The following is a 17,489-nucleotide window of genomic DNA, read 5'->3' on the forward strand; positions in this document are numbered from 1 at the left end:
TGGGGGCGAGAACGGTTTGCTTTCACTGCCTGTTGTGGAGGAGCTATCACGGGGATGGCAAAGGTCAGGCAGGGGAAATGAAAAGGCACAGGACTGGCCGGCCGCCGTGGCTCAGTGGTTGACCATCGACTATGAACCAGGAGGTCACAGTTTGACTTCTGGTCAGGGCACATGCCTGGGTTTTGGGCTCGATCCCTGGGGGGGGCGGGAGGGTGTAGGAAGCAGCAATCAATGATTCTCTCTCATCATTGATCTTGCTATCTCCCTCTCCTTCTCCCTTCCTCCCTGGAATCAATAAAAATATATTTGCATTTACTGGAAAACAGGAATTTTTTTTTCTAAAGACGCTCCTCTGAATAAGAAACCGATGCAATGTGGCTACTGGGGTCACACAGTGAGCGTGTTCCAGTCACAGACAGAGACACACACACGAGGAAGGAGGGGCACTTATGAAGGTGGGGAAAGAGGCGTGTGTGCACGCGTGCAACATGGGAGCAGACCTCAGGCGTGTCCACAGGCATGCGCAGCTGAGAAGGCGGCGGGAGAAAAGGAGCCAGCGGCGCTTTTGGATTTGGAATACAGAACACAGACTCAGCATGAGCACCTTTGGGATTTCAAACCAGATGCCTTTGCTAAGATACACATCTGACATCACAAGGCATTAGGGACAGAGCTGCCCGCCAGGCAGCCAGGGAGTGTGGCCGCAGGTGCTCCCGTGGGCTCAGGTCAGGGCCGTCCTCCACCAGGCACACCGAGGATCAGACACGGATCTCTAGCAGCCGAGGACCCACCAGGGACCTAGCACAGACCGGGGCTCCCGGGACCAGGAAGAGCCCGGTGACACCTGAGCTCAGCGCTGGCTCCGAAATACCTGTGGGCACTCTTGCCTGCTTCTGGCCACAGATGCAGCTTCCTGGTCAGAGCCCCAGGGCCCTGTGCAGGGTTACACCTTGTTTTTATTCTTCACCTGCACAACCTGCTGCCTGTGCACCCGCTCCCGCCCCAGCGAACAGGTGCGTGGAGCCTGGCTCTGGGGCGGCCTCAGGACCCCTGCACGGTTCTCACAGGAAGACAGTCTCTGAGTCACATGTGGTTCGTATATTTGACCAATAAGAGAACCAACAAGTGAAACAAGTACCCGCAGCCGGTCCTGCATTTCAGGGACCTGCTCCCCTCAGGTCCAGCCAGTGCTCCGTCCACCTGGGTCCCAGGGCGGGCGCTGCTCATCTAAGGAAAAGCGAGGCTGCAGGGCACTGAGAGATCGACAGGAACCGCCGCTCGCCACAGCACTGTAATCAGAAGCCCTGGCCGAGAGCTCCGAGTAAGTGTCACTCTCCAGATGACTGGCGGGCACGTAACTAACCCTGCACCACAGTGTAAAGGGAACACTGTTAAAGACAGTGCCGCCCTGTGACTTGAATTCCACTAGAAACAAAAGCTGCCGTCACGTGGTGAGCTTTAGAGAATTAAAAAGCGCCCGGCCGCTTTCCTCGGGTGAGGGTCACAATGGCTCCCGGGGCTTACCACTGCGCCCCAGGTCGCGGTTCTGCGCACGCTGACGGGGCACCCAGGCCAGGGTCAGCCTCCGGCTCCCACAGGAGGCCACTGCTGCCCGCGCCCGGTGGGCTGGCAGCTCACTGGCATCTCTGATCTCCGGGTCTCTGTGTGCTCCAGTCTCAGAACCCCGGCTGCGTCCGATGAACGATCACGCATTCACTATCATTTTCATGTCATCATTACATCTACGTTCATCCAATGTTCCTTCGCCATCCACGCATTCCACATGCTGTGCCCTGGGAGGACCACATCTGCCAAGTATTAAAAAAGGATGACGCAGCGCGGCCGGAGTGGCTCAGTCGGTTGGAACGTTGCCCTATGTGCTGAAGGGTTGCCGGTTCGATCCCGGGTCAGGGCATGTATCTGGGTTGTGGTTTGATCCCTGGTTGGGAGTGCACAGAAGGTCAATGTTTCGCTCTCTCTCCCTTCCTCTCTCTACGCATGTCCTTGGGTGAGGATTAAAAACAATGACTATCAATATTCATACATAAGAACTGTGATAAATAATTCTAACGCGTGTGATCCCATGAACCTGCTCAAACACTGGCTCTCAGCGGCCCAACCGACTCGGTCTGCTTTCTCTCACCTCATTCCTCGGCTCCCTCGTCCCTCTCAGCTCACTGCCAACCTGAGTTTTGAATTTCTCATTTCCTTGCTAATATCTTGACATTTTCTGGCATTAAAATATAAGGAAATCAAATACCCATCTAATAGGTCTTCCAAAAATCATTAAGTTTTTTCAAAGGTATACAGCCATGGAACATTTAGAGTCTTAATCCATAAGCACTTAGAACGGGTCGGCACGATGCACACGCTTGGCCTGCACGCGAGGAAGGGGACGCTCTGGGTCATGGAGACCCGAGTACCTGTGTGCTTCCTTCAGGCTCTGGTTTGACAGGAAGTCCGTTTTTCAGCGAGTCAGGCACGTCTCCTGTCTTCACTAAATGCAGGGAATCTTGCGAAGCAAACCACGTGTGGCTGCATCTCTGCACTGCGCCGTTCACAGGATGCCGGCCTCCTGTGGAGCCAGGGCAGGAGCCTGAGACATGGCCGGCCCCGGGCCACGCACCTGCTCGGGGTCCGTCTGTGCTGTGCTCCCGCGCTCCGTGGATGGAGGCCCCCCCTCTGCAGCTGGGACAGAGACCTGTTTCACGGACTAACATGGAAGTTAACGGATGATACACTCACGGGAATCGCATCTCCTGCAGGTGTGGACGGAGGGAGGCCCATCCTCTCCCATCATAATGCGGAGGCACCCGCGACAGCCCCTGTGGCCAGGCCTCAGCCACCGTGACTGTCATTCTTCAGGAAGTTACCGATGAGCATCTAATGAGCAACATACACTCACGAACAAACTACAAACAGATTCGCAGGCAGAGAACAGGTGGACGACTGTCAGAGGGAGGAGGGAAAGGTGAAGAGATTAAGCAAAAAAAAAACACGTGGAATCACCACCCTGCTGACTAACGGTGCCGCCCCCACGGGGAGGGCCCTGCTGCCGGCTCACCGGAACGTTTTATCAAAAAGCCCACGTGAGTGACGTCGGGAGGGCATAAAGCACACATGCCTGCGGCACAGACAAGCCAGAGGCGCTGGCGCCGGCGGCCACGGCCTATTTTGGAGCATACGCCGGGTCCTGCAACAGGCTGGGTGTTGCTAAGCTCTTCCTCGTCTACTCTCTAAGTCTGCCGTTAAGATGGGGAAGCCAAACTGGGAGACAAGAATGAAAGAAAAAGAAAATTTCCTTTTTTAAATAATAGGAATGCTTTTATCTGGCCATGATTTATCCAACGTGTTCTGTAATGAAACCTCATTCTTTTAATCCTCACAGAGGGTGTTTCTATTGAGTTTGAGAGAGAGAGGAAGGGAGAGAGAAACATCGGGCGATGGCCTCCGTGTGCACCCTGACCGGGATGGAACCCATAACCCAGGTCTGGGTCCTGCCTGGGAATCCACCCCGCACCCTTTTGGTTACAGGACAACGCCCAGCAACGGAGCCCCCTGCCAGGCGAAGCCTTCTTTCTCAACGAGGGAACAGAAATGAACACGCTGGGTACCCACCTGCCCAGAATTCTCGCAGGACCCCTTGAGGTGATGGGGTTACCCGCAAACAGCAACCGAAGAAACAAAGGTTGGAGAAAGAACTTGACGAGCTGGCAAGTGGCACTGCACCTCGGAACCCAGGTCTGTTTGAACCCGAAGCCCCGTTTCTGCGCTGAATATGACCCTCCATGAATTACTACCCGCCACCCCCCAAAACAGACTTGTCTGGAGTAAGCGTCATCGCCCAAACCGAGGCGGGAGACGTCACGTGGCCCCACGGCACCGGGAGGCTCAGGCGCAAAGCTGACTCCGAAAGGACGGCACGCCCCCGACCTGCTCAGGAGCCTTATTTCCATGAGCTTTCACGACAAGCAGTGAAAGTCCCATCCACGCACGTCCAGCTGCGAACAGAAGCCATCACAAGCGACAAAGGCTCCCGGGAGCCCAACCACATCCACCCGAGGCACCTGCCGTCGGGTCCCCTGGGGCGTGTGAAACCGCACCACCACGACACCCCAAAGGGGTCCCTACGAAGGACAGTGCGGTCACCTGCTGCAAACTGCCCTCCGTAACCAGGCTCCCCCTGCCCCGTCCTCCCAGGGACACCTTCCCAGCAGCTCTCCCTTCCCACCTGGCTCACTGCCTGCCCTCGGCCACGCTCCTGCAAACCCCTGCCACACAGCTGCAGGCGTGCCCTCCGCTTCCCTTCCGGCCGCTGCGGGGCAGTGCCCCCTTGTTGTGGCCCCGCCGCCGCTCAGTGACTGTCAGGAAGAAGGAGTTCAACAGGAGTGGCCCCTTTGTCCCCGCCCATCACTCCTGTGCAGGCACTATCAGGGACCGATTCGCAGAAGCACCCAGACCTTCCACCGCCTCCCCCTGGCCGTGCCGCTCTGCCTCCTGGCTGCCTAGCCTCGGCTGCTCCTACGCAGCCTACCTCCAGCCGTGGAGGCAGGCATCCGCACGCCCCCCAAGCCAGCCACACGCCCTCAACTTTCAAAAAGTAGGAAATGGGAGATTTTCTGTGTAAGAGTGAGTGTCAACACTTGAAAGCACTAAAATGAGCTGTTTCATGGTTGCTTTTTGTAAAAAACTTCAAGAGCGACATTCTGGTTATTCACTGCCACCAGGGCTGAGTGAGGTGTCTCCTCTGAGGCCGGTGTGCGCCTCTGGGAGGCCTGAGGTCAGAGTGCCCTCCAGAGAGGCCCACTGGCAAACTCGTGCTGGTGACTGGAGAAGTCCCTCCTCCTGGCTCTCCATACGGCCTGGGCTTCTACAGAACAGAGTGAGGGGGCTCGGAGGCAAATATCTTGAGGAGGAAAGATGGAGAGAGGGAGACAGAGAGAGAGAGAGAGAGAGAGAGAGAGAGAGATCCAATCGTGAGTTCTTTGCGTGACCCAACAGCACCACCACATTCTACTCATTAGAAGCGATTAATTCAGTGCCCCACAGCCACTAGAAAGGAATCACACAGCTACAAAGGGACAGTGTCTGAGTGGTGTGTGGACACATGTTAAAGCCCGATGCTGACACGTGCCTTAGTTGAACTCAAACTGTAATTTATTCAATTACGGAAACCAGGAAGATAAAATTAATCTGGTTGCCACTGTTGCTGTGAATATAATTCCACTGACTTGATTTTTTTGGTAAGATACTGAAATATAACTAAGTTCTTAGTAATTTACACTAATAAAAGACAAAGATGCTAATTTGACCGTACCTTTGCTATGCCCTAAGCCACGCCCACCAGCCAATCAGAGCGACTATATGCAAATTAACCCAACCAAGATGGGGGCCGGCAGCCATGGAGCTGGAGCAAGCAGGAGGCTTGGTTGCCCAGGCAATGGAGGAAGCCAAGCTTCCCACCAGCCCTGAGCCGGCTGAGGCCTCCGCTCATGGCAACAAAGTTTCAATTATAGAAGTCAAATAAATCCCAGATACCTGCTTCCAGCCAGCCTCCACTGGGAGCTTGGGTGGCTGGGGGTTGTGGCCAGCCTGCAAACAGCCATCAGCCCCTCACCCTGGCTGGCCACACCCTCATGGGGTGAGGGTCCCTGCTGGGGGGCTTAGCCAGCCTGAAAATGGCCCTTAACCCCTCACCCAGACTGGCCAGGCACCCCAGGGGGGACTCCCACCCTGAAGGGGCTGTGGCCAGCCTGCAAACAGCCATCAGCCTCCACCCAGGCTGGCCAGGCACTCCTATATAATAAAAAGGTAATATGCAAATTGACCCTAACAGCAGAACGACTGGGAATGACTGGTGACTATGACGACCAGGGGGCAGACGCTCAATGCAGGAGCTGCCCCCTGGTTGTCAGTGCGCTCCCACAGGGGGACCTCTGCTCAGCCATAAGCCATGCTGACAGCTGCCAGTACAGCAGTGGTGGTGGGAGCCTCTCCTGCCTCCTCAGCAGCGCTAAGGATGTCAAACTGCAGCTTAGGCCTGCTTCCCCGCTGGCAAGTGGACATCCCCCAAGGGCTCCCGGGCTGCCAGAGGGATGTCTGACTGCCAGCTTAGGCCCGATCCCCCGGGGAGTGGGCCTAAGCCAGCAGGTGGTCATCCCCTGAGGGGTCCCAGACTGTGAGAGGGCACAGGCCGGGCTGAGGGACCCTCCCAAGTGCACAAATTTTTGTGGACTGGGCCTCTAGTCTATATATATAAAAGCCTAAATGACCATTACGACCAAATGACTGAAACGACCAGAATGACCAGTCAACCAGTCGCTCTGACGCGCACTGACCACCAGGGGGCAGACGCTCAATGCAGGTGCTGCCCCTTAGTGGTCAATGCGCTCCCACAGCCAACTTCCCATGGCCAGTCAACATCCCCCAGTCTCTCCTCCCTCCCCCCAGCTGGGAAACCTCCCACAGTCCCTCCTCCCATCCAGAAGGCCCCATCCAGCAGCTGGCAGGCCACGCGGCTGGCAGGCCCTGATCGGGACTGGGCGAGACAGCCCTGATAGGCCCTGATCACCAGCCAGGCCTAGGGACCCCACCCATGCATGAATTTCATGCGCTGGGCCTTTAGTATCTATATATGTAAAATCCAAGCGACCGAAATGATAGAACGAGTGGAACGACTGTAACAAGCGGAACAACCAGTTGCTATGATGCGCACTGCGGCGGCCAACTGGCCTGATTGGGGCCCCGACTGGCCCCGCGTAACCACCCACAGCCCCTCCCCCTGGCCAGTCAGGCCCCCGGATCGGCCCCCCTCTCTGATTGGGGGTGGGGCTAGCTGGCCAACCGCCCAAGGCCCCTCACCCCTACTGGCCTGGCCCTATCGGCCCCTGTCAGGGCAGGCAGGCGGGACCCCACCTGTGCATGAATTTGTGCACTGGGCCTCTAGTTTTATATATTCTTCAAAAGGCTTAATAACCTTACTGAGTGCATTTCCTAACATTTTGATGAGAAGGCACCGCTGCCTGCAAGAACTCAGAAAACCAATTATTTCACATCAAAAACTTTGAAGAAGAAAAGGGATAAAATGCTGCCTGCTAAACCACATTCAGTGTTTGAATAAATTAAAGAACACATTTGCATACTTTAATAGGGAAATTTTTAAACTCTGAAAAGACAAAAGAGTGGATATACCATTTGAAAAGTCATCAAAGTTAAATACCTCATAGCCTGGCTAGAGAGGTCTGGGCCTGGGCAAGGCTTCAGAGCCGGGGGCCGCCCCAGCAGAGCCCACCATCCGGGTGACTAGTGGTGAGGTCCCGAGTCCTGCCCCCAATGAGCGTGTCCTCGTGTGTACACAGGCTGACCATCTCCATAGTCGCTTTAACATTCCCCTCTTCCTATGTCACTTGGCCAAAATTATACTTTTCCTTCAATTCTTAATTCAGATGCTTTTTTTTTTGCATGAAAACTTCCTGAGTGGTAAGATTCGATTAAGATCAAATAGTATTCTGGGCTTCCGTACTCTTTGCAAGACCCATTTCTGATGATGGATCCTAGTTATGTGCTATCTGATACATGGAAGACAACATTACTAGCATCTATGCAAATTATGAAGCATGATACTAACATAGTCCTAAAAACTACCTCCCTTTGGGAGCCCCGCCATCCCCTGCCCCACCTCCTGTGGCTGGTCATCACCCAGCAGCTGTGACATTCCCCCTTGCTGTGAGAGGGCATTTCCACACCTGTATCTTTTATTGCCCTTGTTTTTGAACCTCAAAACAAATGGAATCACAGTATGTCTTGTCTCCTGTAACTTTCCTTATTCCCTCATCTTTCTCTCAGAACCGTCTATGTTGTTGCTGGTAGCAGCCGTGACACATTTTCCTGCCATTCGGCGTTCCACGTGTTCCTGTAAACTATCGGTATATATAACCTCCTAACAGACCTGTGGGTGGTTCTGCTTCCTTTGCTGTTGGAAACAATGCTGGTGTGAAAAGACTCTGCTGGTGAACAAGGGCACGACTCTGGTCAGACGACCAGCGCGTCAGAAATGAAACCCGTGAATCCTGGGCTCTGTCCCTCACCCCCCAGGCACGCAAGTGCTAGACAGTGGGATTTTGTTTTTATTGATTTAGGAACTTTGCTTTGGAACTGGCCCATTCAGTCTGTTTACATTCATGGAGGTTAATGATCTGTTTGGAATTTTAAAATTATTTTATTCTAATCTTTTTAATTTGTACTGTTTTATACCATTATTTTTCTTTTCTTGACATTTTAAATGTATACTCTCCTTAAAACGTATTTTTTATTGGTTATCCTTAAAGATTGACTATGTCCACTTGAAAACATGTAAGATTTATTCCTTACCCTTACTGTTAAACAATACAAGACTTTTAGAATAATGTAATGCTGTCCATTCCTTCCCTGGTTTACCTGCTATTACTGTAAAAGGAACTTCTGTCTCTTTTTAACTGCACAGATTATACATTATTATCTTACTAGAGGCCTGGTGCACAAATTCATGCACCAGTGGGGTCCCTCAGCCTGGCCTGGGGGATCAGGCCGAAACCGGCTCTCCAACATTGCCTGAGGGGTCCCGGATTGCAAGAGGGCACAGGCCAGGCCGAGGAATCCCACCAGTGCACAATCGGGGCCAGGGAGGGGTGCGGGAGGTTGGCCAGCTGGGGAGGGCTCCAGGGTGTGTCCGCCCCATCTCGCTCAGTCCCAATTGGCAGGACACCAGCAGCAAGCTAACCTACTGGTCAGAGCGTATGCCCCCTGGTGGTCAGTGCACGTCACAGTGAGCGGTTGAGTGGCCTTAGAATATCATTAGCATATTATGCTTTGATTGGTTGAATGAATGACTGGATGACCAGACACTTAGCATATTCGGCTTTTATTATATAGGATAGATAGAACATTCATTAATTTCTTTGATCAAAATTCTTCCTTTCATCGAAGATTCTTCTTACAGGCTCCTTCTCATCCTGTACTACTTGTCTTAGAAAGCCTCTTTCTTATATATGTTAAATGAATGGTCAGTTTTCTCATTTTTTATTCTTTTTATCCTAATCCTTGAACAACAGTTTTGTCTGGTAATTCTAGTTGTTTTCTCTTAGCATTTCAAAATATTGCACTGCCTTCTGGCTTCTGTGTTGTTTGGTAGTTTCCTGTGTGGCTGTAGGTGAAAGGTCATCCTTGATTTTTATCTATCCTTATCTGTCTTACCTGCCAGCTCACCCATTCACCATTCACGGAGTCCCCAGGAGTCAGAGCCAACTCAGGGGCACATGACAACTGGCATGTGTTAATATTTATTCATGAATCTGATTGCATTAATTAATTTTACAATGAATGCAGTGACTCTTTTGAACTGCATACTACTGGTCTGAATTTAGAACGAGGCATTTTTGCTCTTCTGTGGTGGCTTATCTCTGTCACTTTAATTTTTCCACCCTCCCCTCCTTTGGGAGAACCCATAATCACAAGCTGGATTGATCCCCGCACCTTCTGTACGTAGTCCTGAACCTCACGTCATTTTACCTTCCCGTGCTCTCCTGGAAACGCTTGCCCAGCTCTCCTTCCACATGACAGGCTCTGGTTTTGGAGTATAACAGGCTTTCTTTTCCTGCTCCCAGCAAGCCCTTATGGGCATTCTGAGTTGTTTCCAATATTGTTTTCTTGGTTCACTTGAGAAAATATTTCAGCGATACATTTTTCTCCTAAAAATGGAAGTACTATTCCACTTCCCTGATTCTTTAGGTCTGTGTAATGGCTTCATTGCTGCTGTTGTGCTAACTAGGGAAACCTGGGCAAGTCACCAAACTTCTGGTGCCTCAATTTCCTTGCAAAATGGAAGTAACTGCACTTCCTATTTTGTAAGTCTGTTGTGAGTAATGCGTGAGTTAAATACCTAAAATGAATTCACAGAGCACCGGGGACATAGCGAACGCCCCATTACCTCTGGGTCCTCATGTTATTTGCATTTTACTGTTTTCTCCTTTCACAGCTTCGAATGAGAGACACAGCCAGCAGAGAGGCTCTGTCATTGTCTCTGGACTTGCCTCCTTTTCTCCTGCATTTGGTCAAATGGCCTTTCAATGAAAAAGGTGGAGAGCGGGCTGGGGGTCAGGCACACAGGACACACCGCAGGGCTCACAGCTCTCCGGGCTCAACTGCTGGCAGCTGCAGTCCAGGGGGGCTGCATGGGCTGTTCCTGCTCCTGCGGACAGCTCGCCAGCTGGGGAGGAGGGACGCTGTGGCCACTTAAAGTTTCAGCCCTGGCTGGTGGCTCAGCCAGTTAGAACAGCATCCTGTGCACCGAAAGGTTGCCAGCCTATCCCTGGTTATTTATGCAATCAACCAATGAATGCATGAATAAGTGGAACAAAAAATCTCTCTCTCTAGTTCCAGCGGGGCCCCTGCAGGCGGGCTGATGCCCTACATTGGCCAGGGTCAATCTTCTTTATTCCGTCTCCTGATTCAAATGCGAATCTCTCCCAGACACATCCACACAGACACAGCCAGAGGTATTTACCAGGAACCTGGGCGTCCCTTAGCCCAGCCCAGTTACGAGTAAATGTAACCATCACATGATCACGTGGAGGTAGCAGATTTACGTGCTTGACATCCCAGAGGAAATCCAGACCAACGTTTCTCTTTTCCTGGTGTTTAAACAGACACCATCAGAGCACTCATTGGCAGGGACTTTTCTGACAATAAACACAGCCAAAGGCATGCCTTCTTCCTGTCACTAGAACTGCAACACAGTCAACTCAGATCTGCCTCCAGACACCTCTGGGTCGCAGTGCTATGCCATGTCCACAGGGAGCCGTCTGCGGAGAATCACCCATTTGAGATCCCAGGACGGGGACAACACCTGTCTGATTAGGAAGAGGCTTTGTGACAAGCCTGTTTACATGGATAGCGCCCTTTAAACTTCATACCGTCGCCAAGGAAACAACAGATAATGACTCGCAGAAGGAATCTTCATATTTCGCCAGAGGTAAAATTTCCATCTCGCATTCAGGCAATGGATACGGTTCAAAAACCACATCACAGTAGCATTTCCCACTGGGAATTACTGTGCATGCTTTGCTTAGCCACTCCATAACAGATTTTTTAAAAAACTCTTTTAGAAAAGGCATTTTTAGTAGGAGTGTGTGTGTGTGTTTATTTATTTATGTTTAATGTAACGATTGCATAATGTACTTAATCTTAAGGGGCTTTAGGCTGGGTTTTCAAAAGGTATCATGAGTTTGAGCAAATTGATGGTAAGGCGGATAACAATGAATGAAGAGCTACTGGCAGCTTAAGACACTGTTTATCTCATTTGAGGCTGATGGGATTCAAATCGCTTTCTTAGCTGAGCAACATGCGGTGGAAAAGGGAGCACTTAGAGGCTCTCCATTTGCATTTCTGCTAAATTACTCTGCTCTGCTTTCTAAGACAAGTGACTAGGACCTTGGCCGGCAAACTGCGGCTCGCGAGCCACAGGCGGCTCTTCGGCCCCTTGAGTGTGGCTCTTCCTAAGCCTTCCTAACCCTAATTAAGTTAATAACAATGTACCTACCTATATAGTTTAAGTTTAACAAATTTGGCTCTCAAAAGAAATTTCAGTTGTTGTGCTGTTGATATTTGGCTCCGTTGACGAATGAGTTTGCCGACCGCTGGGCTAGGGGAGAAAACTATGCTCCAGGGAAGTAAGCCAGGAGCACGGGGACTAGACGAAGGGTGTTTCTCAGTGAAGACGTCAGGAGCGCGCCTCCCGTTTTCCTGATACAAAGGCAATCAGAGTTGGGATCAGCGCAGACAGACACTGATGCTCCCCACGCTCACCAGCTCCCACAGGAGCCAGAGGCAGCCCTGAGATAAACAATCCACACTCCCCAGACCCACCCCTCCTGCCCTGCTGCTGTCAGGGGAAGGTTGGAATTTCAATTAGCATCAATCTCCATGTGTTACATCTTGAACAGTCAGTTAACTGCTTCCTAATCCCTACAATGTGAAACACTATTGTTTTGCAAAGGCATTTCCTTTAAACTCACAGGGAAAAAAATTCCTATTTGACAGGAAAACAATATTTTTCTCCAAATAAAACACTAAATATTAAATAATTGCTTTGTTTAGGATTTTAATAATAGGCCTATTTACAAAAATTGTTATACTTGGACAGTATAAGTTCAGAGGCAATTGAATGTGTCCACGTAGAATCTGAGTCAACAGCCCACTGGCTGCACTGGACACCTCACTAGTGTTTCGGAATTCTTTCCCACATGTGTATTCCTTGGAAAACTTCTTACGTCATACAAAGCACATACCATGCGCACTGGTAACACGGACCCCACTCAACTCGGTGCCAACATTCCCATTTCCTATGGCATCTCAAATGTCCCCATAGATTTTTTTCTTAAAACTTCCTTTTTCCAAAAATATTGGCTGATGCCTAAGAAAACTGCTGAGAAAGGATACACCTAAAGGATTTCTGCAGATTTCTTATTTCATTATTTCAGAAGAACATATGGGTATTTGATAGGTACCATCTCTTTCAGAGAAGATTTTAAAAATAATTTTAAATTTATGAGGCCACAAAGCACAATTAACATAGCTTCGGAGATATAAATGTAAAGTAGCTGTCTTAGGTCTGGTACCGTTATGACCAAGGGGTCATTAATAACAGGAAAGAAGCAAGGGAAGGCCAGATGTTAGAGGCATGTCACTTGGGCAGCTGCATCAGAAAGCTACACCTTTACACTCCCCGGGGTCCAACAAAAGGAAGGTGGACTCGTGCCCAGTAAAGCTGGGTGACTGGGGAAGGTACCTGACTGTCCACCACACCTGGGGACAGAGGCGGTTGGCCAGTCTGGGCACGGCCACAGCAAGCGCTCAGAAATCTGTGACATGGAATCCCCTGAACAAAGGAATTCGATATCTCGTGCTTGAAAGATCAGACGGAGGCCTAAAACCAGGACTACAGGCTTTATTAGAGGAGAAGCACCTGCCTGGCTGTCTCACAAGGGGAGGACAGCAGCACCTGCAGGGGTGGGCACACCTTCTGAGGGGCAGAATGGGAAGGGGTGGGGGCTTAGTGTACTCGGCGCACGCTGATTGGTGGCTTAATGTATGGTCCATATAGGACAAGGGCTTAGGGTATTTGGCAGGTGTGGATTGGTGGTCCAATGTATAGTCCATATAAGGTACATGGTTAGTCACTCAGGTCTTTCCGGGCTGCAGTGTCATACTCCGCCCACCAGTTGGGGGGAAGGGAGGATCTATGAGTGCTTTTGAGGCCCTTGGGACTCTTGCTGCTGGGGGAGGGCCCTCCTGCACTCTCCCGTGTGGCCCGAAGCCATGTGGCCCCCACACAGTGGACCAATGACTGACTAGCCAGACGCTGACGGGATCCAGCTCAACCTGGGAGGGAACCTGGACACTGGCGGGACCGAAGCCCCAGCTACGCTTCCTCCGGGACTGGATGAAGAGAAACGGGACTTTGGAAGCCCAGGGATGTAATTCCACAAAAATAAAGCTTTCACCCACATCTGGTCCTCCGGTGGGGTCTCTGGAAATGTTATCCCAGCGGCACCCCAAGAACACCACTTCCACCGATAACAGCTTCTTTATTGGAATGAAACACAATTTTCTCTGTTCAGAATTTCTGAAGGAAGTCTCTCCCCGGGAGGCACATGCAGTTTTGACTGTCTCCGCAAAATTCTGATGGAACTGCTGTTTTCCTCAGACAGTTAGATGCAAACATTCCTTCCATTCTTTAAAATAATTTTAACAATTGAAGACATCTGAACCAGTTCATTAGCATGCCTGTGGGGGTTTGATAAAAATGAAGTAAGCCCAGTTTATTTTACAGGACTAATGCATCAGGCCGGCTCCCATTGGGGGCTGCACTGCTAGCTGCTCAGAAAGAGGTCGCACCGGCCCACAGAGCACGCGCCAGCGCCCAGGCAGGCTCCTGGGCCGGTGCCAGGGAGCAGGATCAAACACAGGGCAGTCTGAGCCCGAAGTTCCTGCTTTTCATTCCGCCGTGGAGTTTCCCACCATCTGCGTCTAGTCTCCAACCAGTTCTTAACAACGAAACCGTCATTTAATATCATAGCCAGTACTCCTACTGACAATAATGCAAAAACAATTCTGTGTAATACTAGATATTTTGGGGGTAAAACATGAATAGTTATTGCATTTTCTTTCTTTGGAATCTGATGCTATTTTAAGTTTAACTCGACCTAACCCATCCTGTAGTCCGATACGGTGTTTGACTGCTGCATGTTCTTAAAACTCATGGGCAGTATCCAGCTAACTAAACCTAATGAACCAACAACACTTGATGTGATGGCTGGGCTTCCCTCATCAGAGAGAAAGGAAGAGTGCTATGAGCTGGTTAGTTGTTATGAAAACAACGCACACTTGTATGTTCAGCAGCACTCTCCTATGTGGGGAGAAGGAAAATATGTCATTCTTGTTTGCAGGGGCTGGAGAGAGGCTGCTTTGGAACCTTGTAACCCCAGGATCTTCAAATTCCGTGACTGTTTTTTAAACATAAAACAGAAGATGGATTGTTGTCTGGGAAGAAACCATGCTTCATATTTCAAGTAACTGCTCCTTTTGCACTGAGGATTTTAGTTTCACATTATTTTTGCATATCCGACTAATTATAAGATTAGAAAACTGATAGATGTGTCAAAAGACATTGGCGAGAAAGCGGTTTTTCATAAAAATGAAGAAGGATATAATACAAAATAATAACTTTTGTAGTTGTATTAAATTGGGAGACAAAAGGAAGTGGGTAAGAGAAGAAAGGGGCAAGATTCACAGAAGAAAGGTGAAGATTGAAAAGAAAGTACCAGGAAGGAGCCACACAACAAATGTCAATCGGGTTCAGTGTCGAGTGGAAACACTGGAACGGAGTGTGGGAAGCGAGGCTGCCTAACACGCACCCAGACTTCAGTACTAAGTGACACGGCACAAAACCAGGCCTCTCATCTTCCATCGAAAGACCCCACGAAAGACCACCATGACCTCGAGGCCCATGCAAATTCTTATTGCAAAGGTTATGAAAAGCCTCACGTGTTGTTTCATAATTTTAAAAACAAATGTAGAGTCAGCACCGTAAGCCTGAGAATTACTGGGCGCCCAGAACCAAACACAAGACAGGTGTTTGCTACGAAAAGAACCACGTGCTTACCGTCGTGATTCGGATTTCCCAGTGTCCACGGCTCGTCGGAGTCAAAATGAGTGTCTCCCCCGATTCCTGGTCCCGGGAAGTAGGCATGTGCCAAAAACCCTCCCTCTCCATCGAAGGGAGAGCTGTCTCCATGGAAACCAGATGCAAAAATGATGGTTATATCCACGTCTCGCTTGCCATTTTCTAACTCACTGTAGGGCACTTCTTCGAATGTCAGGGGCGTCACATTCTGCCACACGTCGAAGGCACGGCGGATAGCTCTGCGTGTCTCAGGGTCGCCCACTTTCGGAGTTACGTTCTTTATACTGAAATTTAGAGAAAAGAATAAGGCGCATGGCTTCGTTCCAAATAGTCTGGCTTACAGATTTTGATCTATTCAGTGAGTAAAATAATGAATAGGAGAAATGAATTAAAATCTATGCTTCCGTAGCTAGAGCTCACTATATGGGGCGTCTGGTTCTCCGCGGCCCAGCATCCTCCACCCCCGCTGGAGTGGGGGTCCCTGCGGAGTGTGGGGCGGCAGGGCCTCCAGGACACGCCGGGGAGGGGAGAGGCACTGCCGAGGGTCAGAAGGTACTGAAAGAAAAGCCCAGCATCTTCCTGGGAGCTATGACTTCCAGGGTCAGCGCTGTGTGCTCCCGCCATCCTAGCCAGGCCTCTGCTCACCTATGGCCACCAGTTCTGCAGACACCGTTATTTCTCAGTTTTAAAAGAAAAGGCCAGTTAATTACTGTTTCTGATGTTCTATTGTTTTCTTATTATATACGTAATTTGTTCTAGCTAAAATAGGCAATCTGAGCGAAGAGCTTTTTAATACAAATATTTAGCAATTATATAAATTTAAAGAAGTAACTTGGGCATTATTTAATTAGTTTATTTGTCTTGATGCTAATAACAAAGATAAAAATTATAAAATTTTCTCAATTTATTTTGCATTAATCAGATATTTCTCTTTTCTCAGTTCTTTTTATATTTTTCTAAATAGAACATGAATGAAATAAATATACGTACACATATTTTATATTGTTGTAGTATAAGTTTGTATCATTTTTGTGGAAAGCAATGAGTAACTTCCACAAGAAGCATAAATAAATCTCAGACTCCTTCAATCAACAATCTTACAGCCACAAATCCATGAAATCTCACTAAGGAACTATCTTAATATATGAAGGAGGATAGAATATCCAAGTTAATATTTATTGCAATGCAATAATAAAAGAAGTGGGATCTAAATGATTTATGATAATGGAGTGATAGTTCAATGATGGCGTCTCCATTGCGTGTCGTAATATATACAGAACTTAAAATTAGTTTTGTCTTTTTAAGGCACTTGGCAACATGGAAAAAGAGTTGAGATATATTTCCCAGTGGGAAAATTATACGCAGACTATATTTTAACCCTATTGTAACAATGTCCAGATGGTACATATTCTTATAGATCAAGAAAATGAGGAAGGAAACCACATGGAAAAGAGTAGGAGAGATGACAAGCGAAGACCAAGGAGGGGACAGTTGGGCCTGGGCCAGTTCAAGGAACAGCAACACGCAGCCTGGCCAGCAGGGGGCGGTGTCGGGCCAGGGGCCAGAAGGGGCAGCATGAAGACAAGGCAGGGCTATGGGCCTGGCTTTTGCTCCAGATGAGAGGGGAACACCTGGAGCGTGGAGCTGGTGAGCAGAGAAGTGACACTGGACTGCAGGTTAAACCAACAGCTGCGGTCACCACGGGGAAACAGCAGATTCACGGGCAGTAAGAGTGGAGCAGGGACACCACGGGGGCTTTGGGCCGGGACCAGTGGGGACACTGGGAAATGCTTGGATGTGGACAGACTGTGTGGACACAACTGCCAAGATGCACTAATGGTCAGACACGGGCTGTGAGAGAGAATTAGTGCCAAGGAAGTCGCTATACTGTCCACTTGAGTCAACGGATGGTGTCGTGAAAGGCTCGTGCCCTCAGGGAGAGAGGGGTGCAGCATTTCCTTGTGGGTTTATTTATCTCATTTACTTATTCTTTTGCTTTAGGCCCCATTCTGTGTGACGTCATAAACTCCATTCAGAAGGGGGCCTCCGACACCGGCTTACCCCGGGGTCTCCTGTGTGAGGGCTGAGGAGACACATGGTTCATGCTGAAACTCCGACTTTTCTCCAAGTTCGTTTTCCTAGTGGTCTGTCATTCCTTCCCACACTATGGACCGCAGAAGTCCCCGTGCTTAGGCAAGTGTTCTTGCGACACACTCTCTGAAAGCATGCAGACCGTGGGGGCCCTGCTTCCTGCCGCACTGCCTGTGAA

The 17,489-nt window shown here is 49.8% G+C and overlaps 1 protein-coding gene across 1 annotated transcript in view; it reads right to left on the reverse strand.

The window, feature by feature from the left end:
- MMP16 (matrix metallopeptidase 16) overlaps window positions 1-17,489 on the reverse strand; it is a 165,761-nt gene that overhangs the window by 47,911 nt on the left and 100,361 nt on the right. The window contains exon 4 of the mRNA XM_081111387.1: window positions 15,200-15,504. Within this exon, the coding sequence (XP_080967513.1) occupies window positions 15,200-15,504 (305 nt within the window). The remainder of the gene's footprint in view (window positions 1-15,199; window positions 15,505-17,489) is intronic.

This window comes from Myotis nattereri (genome assembly GCF_964212035.1).
Source record: "Myotis nattereri genome assembly, chromosome: 17".
Classification (NCBI taxonomy): Eukaryota; Metazoa; Chordata; class Mammalia; order Chiroptera; family Vespertilionidae; genus Myotis; species Myotis nattereri.